This window comes from Balaenoptera borealis, assembly GCF_965194805.1.
Source record: "Balaenoptera borealis genome assembly, chromosome: 2".
Classification (NCBI taxonomy): domain Eukaryota; kingdom Metazoa; phylum Chordata; class Mammalia; order Artiodactyla; family Balaenopteridae; genus Balaenoptera; species Balaenoptera borealis.
The window spans coordinates 65,114,457-65,128,407 of record NC_138867.1 but is presented as its reverse complement, the minus strand read 5'-3'; the positions used below and the strand labels follow the sequence as shown (position 1 = coordinate 65,128,407).

Below are 13,951 nucleotides of genomic sequence, written 5' to 3'. Positions count from 1 at the left end.
CATGTGGGATCTTCCCGGACCAGGGCTCGAACCTGTGTCTCCTGCATTGGCAGGCGGATTCTTAACCACTGCGCCACCAGGGAAGTCCCTACCTGTCTGGCTTTATTGTTGATGGCTGTTTTGCTACATTTGAGATGCAGCTACTTCAAAAATACAATTTTAAATGGAACCCACAGAACCTCTGCCCCATATAAGATGTGGCTTTGGAAAGCCACAGACTGAGTGTGCGTGCACATGCGTGTGTGTGTGTGTTTTTCCCCTGCTCGTCCCCCTTACCTTTTTGCAGTTCCTGGCAGAGCACAGCAATTCTTCGTCAGGGTAACTGTCAATGTCCAAGTCCTTTCCGCAGATGTAGCCGTCACCAGCCCAGCCAACCCCACACTGTGAAGGGAAAACCCGTCAGGAGCCCAGGAGCTGAGCCTGGTGGGAGGCCGGGGTCTGACAGGGGCCTCTGCTCCTGTGTGTGCATCCCCAGAGGGAGGGCCAGAAAGCTTTGTTGGTAGGATTTTAAAACTATTGAACTGTGTTTTGAATAGTCCAATAGTTCAAAATTCAAAAAGTACAAAGGGAGAGTGAAAACTCCTTCCTGCTCCTGCACCTTGGCTCAGGAATCAAGGCAATCTGCTCTCATGAATACTTTCAGAGACATGCTGGGCAGAGACCAGCAAACACACATACATTCTTTTTCTTTCTGTCCTTCAGCACAATTGGTAGCACACATATAAACACTGCTCTGTACCTTGATTTTTAAAAAAATTAACATAATATCTTAGAGCTCTTTTCATATTACCACATGTAGATTTGTGTCTTCCTTTTTAATGGGCACAGATATATCATACATAAAGTGGAATGCATGCACCTCAATTAATTCAACCAGTCCCCTACTGGTCGGTGTCAAGTCGTTAAAACCTTTTTCTGTTGCAAACAATGCTGTCACAAAGAATTCGAGGACATTTATCATTCTGCACGTGTACTGGCTTCTTAGTATGAAATTCTTGGTTCAAAGGGTATTTGTATTTGTACTTTTGAATTATTGTCAAAATGTTCTCCATATGATTATCCAATTTCTTCTCCCAGTGGAAATGAATGCACACAAGGGTGGAGCAGCTGCTGTGGCCCCTTCCTTAGCATTCTGGAGCCACAGTCGTATCTCTGAATCTAATGGTCTTCTAGATCAATTTCCACCACAGCAGGAACCTTCCAAAGTGCTTTACCTCCACTCATATCTTTAAATAGGTGAAGATTCCCACAGGTGTAGTGCTGGGTCTGCATGTTCTCTACATTTCTGGAAAAGTCTACCCTAGTTCCGTGCCACCACCAGCTGCTGAGAGCAAGCCTTCACTGTCAGCAGAAGAGGCATTAAAATAACAGTTATTCTATACCAGACTCTCTCTACAGGCATTTTCTCCAGTCCTTACAGTGAGGCTGCAAGGTCATCACTATCCCATTTTACAAAAGAGTCGACTCGGCTCAGAGTGGCTAAGTGCCTTGCCCAAGGTCTCAGAGCTGGGACTTGAACTCAAGACTGTCCCAGTTCAATGTTTTCTGCCACATGTATTTGGTTAACATGCACTTTGAGTTCTCCCTCTGATATTCCATATAGTTGGCCTGGCTAAAGGATGAATGATAAACCCAAGAGAAAGGAAATCCTTCCATAAGTGGTGTCCTGGGTATGAGGTGGTACCTAGGAGCTCAGCTCAGGAGCAGGATGGGTGCCCGAGGAGAGGCAGGCAGAACAGCAGAAGAAACAGGAGACAAGGGGGCCTGGAAAATGACAGGGAACCAGCAAGGCAGGGGTGGGTAAGAGTCGGGGGAATAGGGCCAAGGAAAGAAACTTTACATGAGTAAATGTTAAATTTCCTGCCCTCATTAATCAAAATAAGGTGATTTAAGACCAGTGACTTCCTAAGCTGTAGCCTGTCTGTTCTCAATCATGCGCACCCCCCTTCTGCAACCAGAGATGTAGAAGGCAGGATCCAAAGACACCCCTCCCAGTAACTACCTCTATTTCTGTTCAATTGCTTCAGCAGGGCCTTCAGAAGGCCTGGAAAGTTCAGCCATGGGGTATGGTCCTTGACTCATTTTAATGAAGAAAAGATTTCCTCTAGGAACAAGTATGTTTTTAATGAGCCATTTTCTGGCAGATTAAATTATTTTAGTAGTCACACCAAGTGTATTAATCCTTTACCATCTGTCACTGTGCCTTATTACAAATTCAAAACCACATTAAGAGCCTCATCTCCCACCATCCCAGGGGAATCGTTAATTTGTTCACAGAAAATGAGGATTTAAACATAGATATACGCTTGCCTCTCAGTGGGAATAAACATGCCCCATCAACAGGAATTAGAGGAACTGTTGATTTTTTTCTCCCCCTTGAACCCAGCTCATTCCTTCATCAGTATCTTGTTACAAATTATCTGTGTTGCTGGAGAGAGCTGGTGTCATTACAGTTATTTCTCTAACTTAGTTTTGATTCTTCTCATTTTTCCTATTTGAAAGTGATATGCCCATTGTAGAAAATTCTGAGAACATGAAGGTAAGGAAGTCTGAGTCTGAGGTATAAAGAAGAGAGAAAAAGTCTCCCAGGATCCATCCTGCCGCTCAGCGTGATCGCCATGAACCTATGAACCCCCAACTCTAAAGGGCCTGGCTCCCTGGGGAGGAAGGAGGAGGTGAGCGGCTGAAGACGGCTGATTTAGCAGCGCCTAGGATCCCCCAGGGCTCCGGGGCAGGATGGATGGCAGGAATGAACCCCATTCCTCGCCAAGGGCCCACTACACGCCGGCCTGGCGGGAGACCCTTGCAAGGCTGCAAGTGCCCTGCCCTCTACCCACCTCCTCCTCCCCGGGCCGGCTCCCTGGTGGGGAACCGCATGGGAAGGAGAGTGAGCACCCACTGAGCCACTCCTGAACCTGGCCGAGGTGGACACAGAGAACAGAGGGTGCTGCGGAAGACGGGAGGTTTTTCTCCCAGGGCTTATAAGAGCAGCCCACCACCCCTCCACTGAGGCTCACCTCCTGGAGTATTAGGCCAGATTTTGAAACTGGATGTCCTCAGGGTGAGGACAGTAAGGAATCGCATCAGTGTGCTCATATAAACAAGCAGCTAGGGCAGCAGTCGGAAGGGAGGGAAGGAGGCTCCTTCCTCTCCGGCTGCTCACTTCTCGGGCCTTCCATAGAGGGTGGTTGGGGGCTGGGGCTCCACCACCGGGGTGCCCAAGGGGATGGTGCCGACCCACGGCCAAGAGGGAGAGAAAGAGGGTGGCTGATGGTTAGGTGGACTACAGATTGCTCCCCACAAACTCAGCTGACTCTGCTATTACTACATCCTTTGTTTACTGTGATGGAATTGCTTTCATTCTTGAGTACTTTTACCCTGAAGCAAGTAGAAACCGGAGAGGGGTGGTGTTTCAAATGTAAGGCGGAAAATGATAAAGCAAGTAGCAAACAACTTACCACGCATGTCACATCCCCCTGCCTCTCTTCAATGCACTGTGCGTTCACGCTGCAAGGGTTCAGTTCCGGATTCCTGCAGCTTCTTTCCATTTTGCATCCCCTCGTCTGATCACCAATGTACCCTGGTTTACAAGGCCCACAGCGATAAGATCCCTGTAAGGAGCAGAGCAAGACGGTGAGCCAGGGCCTCAGACCTGTGAACAAAGGTACGGCGCTTGTGTCTATTTTTACATGTACTCGATGATGCCAGAATGAAGTGAGCCCCATGCCTGCCTCTGCTTATGTGTATGTCTTATAACACTGTGTGAGTGTTGGGGGAGACACTACCAGACTGGAAGCCACAGCAGGCCACGGAGACATGAAGGAACACAATCGAAGGCAGAGGCTGGCCAGTGAGCCACTTTGATTTGCCGGCTCCACTGTGGAGGGCAAGGAGGAAAGGGCTGAAAACTCCAATGAAGTCCTGGGAGGTGGAGTGAGAAAATTTACTCTGGGGACAAAGAACATGGTTTGGTTAAAAAGCAAATGAGAAAAAATTTTTTTAATGTTCATTTGGCTTTTTTGTTTTTAACAATCAAGTGACAAAGGAACAGAGAAATGTCGTTGGCCTTGCACTGAGAATTCTTGATGAGGTGGGGTGCTGTGGAAGAAACCTGGCAAATGAGCTGTCAGCTCCACTGCGATGGCACTTCCAGGGCAAGCCTGACATTTTTTGGTTTTTTTTTTTAAGACAGCTTTACTGAGATAGACTTTACATATCATGAAAGACACCCACGTAAACTATACAATTCAATGATTTTGGTCACTCACAACTCCTGAATCACTGAATCCAAAAGATGCTTTCCAAGTATTATTATTTTATTTTTCCCACACTGCAGGGCTTGTGGGATCTTAGTTCCCCATCCACGGGTTGAACCCAGGCCCTGGGAGAATCCTAACCACTGGACCACCAGGGAATTCTCTCCAATGATCTTTCGTGATCTGTCAGCCTCATTGGAAGACTCCCTTTGGTCAGTTCTTTCCTTTTCTTTGCTTCTCTGCTCTTTTTCCTTTGCCTACTTCTTCATTTTTGAAGTTTTCTAGAGTTCTATTTTGTAGACAGTTCCACTGTCTACTTTTCCTCCCCCTGAGTGGCTTTAGTTATTACCTTCATGTCAGTGTCTCCCAAATCCATTTCGGCAGACTAGCTTTGTCCTGGTAAAAAGCTAAGAAGCAATAAGTCCCAGTATATTCCCAGGCAGCATTGTGGATAAGAACAGGGCTCTGCAGCCAGACTGGATGTCTTATGAGATGTGTGGCCTTTGCCTAATTATTTAACTTTCCTGTGCCTCAGTTTCTTCAACTGTAAAATGGGGATAATAATAGTGCCTATTGACAGGTTTGTTGTGAGGATTAAAATAAGTGACTTGATAATTATAAAATTCTTTGACATATAAGGAAACTAGGAACCTAGAGATTAAAAACCTTTCCCAGGAACATACAGTAAGTGAGAAGCAGTCATACCTGGAGCCAATAGTTCTTTCCTTGACACTCTACTGTGCTACACCTATCATCTTGGAAAGAGTCAACAGGAACTTTCAGGAATAAAAGCCATATCTGATTAGTTAAAATTTCAACCCACTAAGCGTTAAGCATTTTAATTTAATACAAATGACTTCTGAGAAGTTCTATGAAAATAATGAACACCATATGGGAATTGTGTTGTCACGAGTAAAATGCATATTTTGGAATACTGAACTATTAATACAAACTAAAAAGCTCTTCCTATTTAAAAAATACTAGAATGATAATATTTTATTCAATAAACATTCATTCAAAAGCCCAACACTGATCAGGAAACTTGCATAAGCCTCTTAGATAGCCTCATCCACCAGAGGGCAGACAGCAGAAGCAAGAAGAACTACAATCCTGCAGCCTGTGGAACAAAAACCACATTCACAGAAAGACAGACAAGATGAAAAGGCAGAGGGCTATGTACCAGATGAAGGAACAAGATAAAACCCCAGAAAAACAACTAAATGAAGTGGAGATAGGCAACCTTCCAGAAAAAAAATTCAGAATAATGATAGTGAAGATGATCCAGGACCTTGGGAAAAGAATGGAGGCAAAGATCGAGAAGATGCAAGAAATGTTTAACACAGACCTAGAAGAATTAAAGAACAAACAAAGAGAGATGAACAATACAATAACTGAAATGAAAACTACACTAGAAGGAATCAATAGCAGAATAACCGAGGCAGAAGAACGGATAAGTGACCTGGAAGACAGAATGGTGGAATTCACTGCTGTGGAACAGAATAAAGAAAAAAGAATGAAAAGAAATGAAGACAACCTAAGAGACCTCAGGTAAAACATTAAACGCAACAACATTCGCATTAGAGGGGTCCCAGAAGGAGAAGAGAGAGAGAAAGGACCCGAGAAAGTATTTGAAGAGATTATAGTCGAAAACTTCCCTAACACGGGAAAGGAAATAGCCACCCAAGTCCAGGAAGCGCAGAGAGTCCCGTACAGGATAAACCCAAGGAGAAACACGCTGAGAGACACATAGTAATCAAATTGGCAAAAATTAAAGACAGAGAGCCTCCCATCAAGCCTCTTAGATAGACTCAACCATCAGAGGGCAGACAGCAGAAGCAAGAAAAACTACAATCCTGCAGCCTGTGGAACAAAACCCACATTTACAGAAAGATAGACAAGATGAAAAGGCAGAGGGCTATGTACCAGATGAAGGAACAAGAAAAAACCCCAGAAAAACAACTAAATGAAGTGGAGATAGGCAACCTTCCAGAAAAAGAATTCAGAATAATGATAGTGAAGATGATCCAGGACCTCGGAATAAGAATGGAGGCAAAGATTGAGAAGATGCAAGAAATGATTAACAAAGACCTAGAAGAATTAAAGAACATACAAACAGAGATGACCAACACAATAACTGAAATGAAAACTACACTAGAAGGAATCAATAGCAGAATAACTGAGGCAGAAGAACGGATAAGTGACCTGGAAGACAGAAAGGTGGAATTCACTGCTGCGGAACAGACTAAAGAAAAAGGAATGAAAAGAATTGAAGACAGCCTAAGAGACCTCTGGGACAACATTAAACGCAACAACATTTGCGTTATAGGGGTCCCAGAAGGAGAAGAGAGAGAGAAAGGAACAGAGAAAATATTTGAAGAGATTATAGTCGACAACTTCCCTAACATGGGAAAGGAAATAGCCACCCAAGTCCAGGAAGCGCAGAGAGTCTCATACTGGATTAACCCAAGGAGAAACACGCTGAGACACATAGTAATCAAAGTGGCAAAAATTAAAGACAAAGAAAAATTATTGAAAGCAGCAAGGGAAAAACGACAAATAACATACAAGGGAACTCCCATAAGGTTAACAGCTGATTTCTCAGCAGAAACTCTACAAGCCAGAAGGGAGTGGCATGATATACTTAAAGTGATGAAAGGGAAGAACCTACAACCAAGATTACTCTACCCAGCAAGGATCTCATTTAGATTTGATGGAGAAATCAAAAGCTTTACAGACAAGCAAAAGCTAAGAGAATTCAGCACCACCAAACCAGCTCTACAACAAATGCTAAAGGAACTTCTCTAAGTGGGAAACACAAGAGAAGAAAAGGACCTACAAAAACAAACCCAAAACAATTAAGAAAATGGTCATAGGAACATACATATCGATAATTACCTTAAACGTGAATGGATTACATGCTCCAACCAAAAGACACAGGCTTGCTGAATGGATACAAAAACAAGACCCATATATATGCTGTCTACAAGAGACCCACTTTAGACCTAGGGACACATACAGACTGAAAGTGAGGGGATGGAAAAAGATATTCCATGCAAATGGAAATCAAAAGAAAGCTGGAGTAGCTATACTCATATCAGATAAAATAGACTTTAAAATAAAGAATGTTACAAGAGACAAGGAAGGATACTACATAATGATCAAGGGATCAATCCAAGAAGAAGATATAACAATTATAAATATATATGCACCCAACATAGGAGCACCTCAATACATAAGGCAACTGCTAACAGCTATAAAAGAGGAAATCGACAGTAACACAATAATATTGGGGGACTTTAACGCCTCACTTACACCAATGGACAGATCATCCAAAATGAAAATAAATAAGGAAACAGAAGCTTTAAATTACAGAATAGACCATATAGATTTAATTGATATTTATAGGACATTCCATCCAAAAACAGCAGATTACACGTTCTTCTCAAGTGTGCACGGAACATTCTCCAGGATAGATCACATCTTGGGTCACAAATCAAGCCTCAGTAAATTTAAGAAAATTGAAATCATATCAAGCATCTTTTCTGACCACAACACTATGAGATTAGAAATAAATTACAGGGAAGAAAACGTAAAAAACACAAACACATGGAGGCTAAACAATACGTTACTAAATAACCAAGAGATCACTGAAGAAATCAAAGAGGAAATCAAAAAATACCTAGAGACAAATGACAATGAAAACACGACGACCCAAAACCTATGGGATGCAGCAAAAGCAGTTCTAAGAGGGAAGTTTATAGCAATACAAGCCTACCTCAAGAAACAAGAAAAATCTCAAATAAACAATCTAACCTTACACCTAAAGAAACTAGAGAAAGAAGAACAAACAAAACCCAAAGTTAGCAGAAGGAAAGAAATCATAAAGATCAGAGCAGAAATAAATGAAATAGAAACAAAGAAAACAATAGCAAAGATCAATAAAACTAAAAGCTGGTTCTTTGAGAAGATAAACAAAATTGATAAGCCATTAGCCAGACTCATCAAGAAAAAGAGGGAGAGGACTCAAATCAATAAAATCAGAAATGAAAAAGGAGAAGTTACAACAGACACCGCAGAAATACAAAGCATCCTAAGAGACTACTACAAGCAACTCTATGCCAATAAAATGGACAACCTGGAAGAAATGGACAAATTCTTAGAAAGGTATAACCTTCCAAGACTGAACCAGGAAGAAACAGAAAATATGAACAGACCTATCACAAGTAATGAAATTGAAACTGTGATTAAAAGTCTTCCAACAAACAAATGTCCAGGACCAGATGGCTTCACAGGTGAATTCTATCAAACATTTAGAGAAGAGTTAACACCTATCCTTCTCAAACTCTTCCAAAAAATTGCAGAGGAGGGAACACTCCCAAACTCATTCTATGAGGCCACCATCACCCCGATACCAAAACCAAAGACACTACAAAAAAAGAAAATTACAGACCAATATCACTGATGAATATAGATGCAAAAATCCTCAACAAAATACTAGCAAACAGAATCCAACAACACATTAAAAGGATCATACACCACGATCAAGTGGGATTTATCCCAGGGATGCAAGGATTCTTCAATATACGCAAATCAATCAATGTGATACACCATATTAACAAACTGAAGAATAAAAACCATACAATCAACTCAATAGATGCAGAAAAAGCTTTTGACAAAATTCAACACCCATTTATGATAAAAACTCTTCAGAAAGTGGGCACAGAGGGAACCTACCTCAACATAATAAAGGCCATAACTGACCAACCCACAGCAAACATCATTCTCAACGGTGAAAAACTGAAAGCATTTCCTCTAAGATCAGGAACGACACAAGGATGTCCACTCTCACCACTATTATTCAACATAGTTCTGGAAGTCCTAGCCACAGCAATCAGAGAAGAAAAAGAAATAAAAGGAATACAAATTGGAAAAGAAGAAGTAAAACTGTCACTGTTTGCAGATGACATGATACTATACATAGAGAATCCTAAAACTGCCACCAGAAAACTGCTAGAGCTAATTAATGAATTTGGTAAAGTTGCAGGATACAAAATTAATGCACAGAAATCTCTTGCATTCCTATACACTAATGATGAAAAATCTGAAAGAGAAATTATGGAAACACTCCCATTTACCACTGCAACAAAAAGAATAAAATACCTAGGAATAAACCTACCTAGGGAGACAAAAGACCTGTATGCAGAAAACTATAAGACACTGATGAAAGAAATTAAAGATGATACCAACAGATGGAGAGATATACCATGTTCTTGAATTGGAAGAATCAACATTGTGAAAATGACTATACTACCCAAAGCAATCTACAGATTCAATGCAATCCCTATCAAATTACCAATGGCATTTTTTACAGAACTAGAACAAATCATCTTAAAATTTGTATGGAGACACAAAAGACCCTGAAGAGCCAAAGCAGTCTTGAGGGAAAAAAACGGAGATGGAGGAATCAGACTCCCTGACTTCAGACTATACTACAAAGCTACAGTAATCAAGACAATATGGTACTGGCACAAAAACAGAAACATAGATCAATGGAACAAGATAGAAAGCCCAGAGATTAACCCACGCACCTATGGTCAACTAATCTATGACAAAGGAGGCAAAGACATACAATGGAGAAAAGACAGTCTCTTCAATAAGTGGTGCTGGGAAAACTGGACAGCTACATGTAAAAGAATGAAATTAGAATACTCCCTAACACCATACACAAAAATAAACTCAAAATGGATTAGAGACCTAAATGTAAGACTGGACACTATAAAACTCTTAGAGGAAAACATAGGAAGAACACTCTTTGACATAAATCACAGCAAGATCTTTTTTGATCCACCTCCTAGAGTAATGGAAATAAAAACACAAATAAACAAATGGGACCTAATGAAACTTCAAAACTTTTGCACAGCAAAGGAAACCATAAACAAGACGAGAAGACAACCCTCAGAATGGGAGAAAATATTTGCAAACGAATCAACGGACAAAGGCTTAATCTCCAAAATATATAAACAGCTCATGCAGCTCAATATTAAAGAAACAAACAACCCAATCCAAAAATGGGCAGAAGACCTAAATAGACATTTCTCCAAAGAAGACATACAGACGGCCACAAAGCACATGAAAAGATGCTCAACATCACTAATTATTAGAGAAATGCAAATCAAAACTACAATGAGGTATCACCTCACAGCAGTTAGAATGGGCATCATCAGAAAATCTACAAACAACAAATGCTGGAGAGGGTGCGGAGAAAAGGGAACCCTCTTGCACTGTTGGTGGGAATGTGAATTGATACAGCCACCATGGAGAACAGTATGGAGGTTCCTTAAAAAACTAAAAATAGAATTACCATATGATCCAGCAATCCCACTCCTGGGCATATATCCAGAGAAAAGCATAATTCAAAACGACACATGTACCCCAATGTTCATTGCAGCACTATTTACAATAGCCAGGTCATGGAAGCAACCTAAATGCCCATCGACAGACGAATGGATAAAGAAGATGTGGCACATATATACAATGGAATATTACTCAGCCATAAAACGGAACAAAATTGGGTCATTTGTTGAGACGTGGATGGATCTAGAGACCGTCATACAGAGTGAAGTAAGTCAGAAAGAGAAAAACAAATATCGTATATTAACGCATATATGTGGAACCTAGAAAAATGGTACAGATGAACCGGTTTGCAGGGCAGAAATAGAGACACAGATGTAGAGAAAAAACGTATGGACACCAAGCGGGGAAAGCGGTGGGGGGGTGGTGGTGGTGGTGGGATGAATTGGGAGATCGGGATTGACATGTATACACTGATGTGTATAAAATTGATGACTAATAAGGACCTGCTGTATATATATATATATATAAAACAAAACCCAACACTGCAACTTTGAGAGAAGATAAATAACAAATTTGGCATTTATAAAATTATTATTATTATTATTATTTTGGCCACGCCACACAGCTTGCGGGATCTTATTTCCCCGACCAGGGATTGAACCCGAGCCCTCGTCAGTGACAGAGCAGTGTCCTAACCACTGGACCACCAGGGAATTCCCATATAAAATCATTCTTATATAGAAAATTACTTATAAATTACTCTTACATTAAAAACTGTTTTTCAGCATAAACTTTTATCCTCACTTGCAAATCAAATATATTATGCCCATATGTTCTCCATGTGTTTTAGGGTTATGATTTACGTACACATACTTGTTTTAGTAACTGGTCTTCGATAACAAGAGCCATGAAAAATACTCACCAAAGTGTTAACACAGATAGAATTGAGAACACACGCTCCATTTCGACACTCATCAATGTCAGTGCAGACCTAGTGCAGAGAAGTTTAAAGGGACACTGTTTAAGTAGAAAGACAAATACATTTTGCTTTGTTTTGACATCTTTGTGTGAAGCGAGGACATGGAATTTCAGGTAGGCTGGTGATCAGAGAATATCCTTAGTGGCCCTGCTTTTGCTTGAGGGTGTCCCACTTGCCCTGAGTTTTGCAGTCTCTTCACAAAGTGATATTAGCCAGGGTCCTGGGGATTTTACTGCTCTAGGGCTGGTTTTTATGTCAATTTTGGGGCTTCTGTTTCTGCATCCTGTGTGTAACATAGGTTCGGAGCTCATGACTATATGTCTTACAAGCTTGGAGTTTTGATTTGTTGTGGGCAACTGTCATTTCTGTCAACCATGTCCCAAAGCTGACATCAAGCTTCCTGTTGATTTTGGGGGGCTAAGAAAGTTTTCTCATCTCCTTGTAATGAGTAGGGTAGCTCTCTAAGCCTTCTGGCTTTCTTCAGGGGTATTAGGTCTTTCTAAAGGTTCAAGACTACATCTGCTATACCCACATAGTGCTTGAACCCCAGTTTCCCACTTGGAGGACCTAAAACCATCTCCCACCTCCCATGAGCTGCTGTGACATCAGTTTCCACCCACAGCTCTGATTTTGAGTTCCCTCTTTGTTTCTCGAAACTGCACATTTCCTTTTATTTCTTTTGATATTGGTCATGCATTAAAATTTGTTGTTTAATTTTAGCAAGTTGGCTCCCTTTGACTTGAGTTCATTCTACCATATTCTGGAAATCCACGGAAGGGCTCCTTCTTAGCTTACATAAAGCACCTTCTGTTTCTTCTTGTCTATTTTCCTTAGCTTAGTCTTGGCGATTCTGTCTTTAGAGAAGAGGAAGAAAAACTTAGGTCATTACTCCAATGGCTTCTTGTCATTCCTGTGTGTCGAGCTTGGCTCCTTTTTCTAGTCTAAAAAATGATGCCCTCTAGAATCCTTTGATAGGCTGCTAGGAAATAATGAACCTCTGCCCTTCTTTAAAGCTAGTAATTTCCCTAAAGTGGTAAAATATATTTATAGACCAACCATTTTTAAGGGCTGAAAACATCAAAAAGAATTTCACGGTCAGTCAGTTAAATAATGGCCAGGATATAGTAGAACATTTGGATATAAACGGAGACTGTCACAAAGTGCTTGAGTGCTTTACAGCAATTTACGGCTTATATAAGAAGAAAGGTAGGTTTCCTCAGGGGATTATTTCTACTCTTGAAATCCTCTCATCTCTAAAACAGCTTCTGATCAGCAACAATGACTCTATGAAAGTGACCTAATTTTTCAAAGCTTTTATTTGTTTCCCCAGTTCTTAAGTTATTTGGTGGGACAAAATGTTCAAAAGACTACCAACAAAATAAGGCTGAATCATGCCACATATCCAGGATTACCCCCTTCACTGCTTTCCTAGTGCTCCTCGATTATCCCAGTTGACTAGCTTCCTCCTCACTAGCCTTGATGAAGTGAGTTGGAAAACTTCCCAATGTACCCGCAGTGCATGAGGACATTCCGCACACCCTTGGCCGCTCAGGGAGGTAAAGGGTTATATGGAAAGAGGTGGGAACCAACCAAAGGTTTTCTGTTGGTAATTAGAGATTAAAAGGCCACAACTTCAGCCCACCTGCTTGTTTGTCTTGGCAAAATTGATCCCAACACCCTGCACCATGGGCCCTGTGAAGCCCACCGGGCAGGCGTCACATCTGAAGCCAGGAACCAAGTTCACACAGCGCACGCCTGGGTAGCAGGGATGGTATTTGCACTAGAGAGAAAGAAAAATTCACTCTTTAGCCACTTGAAGAAAACACTCTCAAACTTCCATTCATCTATTTGCACAGATTTGGGGATTCATTTAACTACCCATTTTTTGGTGCTCGACATGATCAAAGGCAATAAAGGCTTCCAATTTCATAGTTACTCACAGAATCCCTGACCCACACGGTCTGGAGGTTTCCTTGTAGTGGGCTTTTGCTATATTATAGAATCACGCACAGCCAAGTGGAAAGAGTCCTTAATGTTAACCAGTCTACCTCCCAGTGCAAATTCCCTGATATTCTAACTTGGAGTTTTAAAACCTCTGTGAGAGGACAGTGCTCCTGGACCACTTGTCAGCTGGCTACTAGTTGAGTCCAAAGGAACCAACTACTCAAACAAAAAGACCTTGAGAAGACAAAGCCAGGGCAGTTGTTTCTTGAGTAAGATGTGATTCATCAGGGTCTGTGCCTGCCTTTGTGCCCTACCAAGTCCATGACTGTTCCTAGGCTCTCACAGTCTAGGAGGTTCATTCTGATTTTGTTTTGTTTTGTTTTGTTTTTAACCAGTCCAACTAATGTAAAAAACATGA

General features: G+C 41.3%; 1 protein-coding gene across 1 annotated transcript in view; it reads right to left on the bottom strand.

The window, feature by feature from the left end:
• THBS4 (thrombospondin 4) overlaps window positions 1-13,951 on the bottom strand; it is a 50,208-nt gene that overhangs the window by 12,945 nt on the left and 23,312 nt on the right. Inside the window, exons 8-11 of the mRNA XM_082375966.1 lie at window positions 13,232-13,369; window positions 11,533-11,601; window positions 3,459-3,611; window positions 277-381 (exon numbers count right to left, since the gene is read on the bottom strand). Of these exons, the coding sequence (XP_082232092.1) occupies window positions 277-381; window positions 3,459-3,611; window positions 11,533-11,601; window positions 13,232-13,369 (465 nt within the window). The remainder of the gene's footprint in view (window positions 1-276; window positions 382-3,458; window positions 3,612-11,532; window positions 11,602-13,231; window positions 13,370-13,951) is intronic.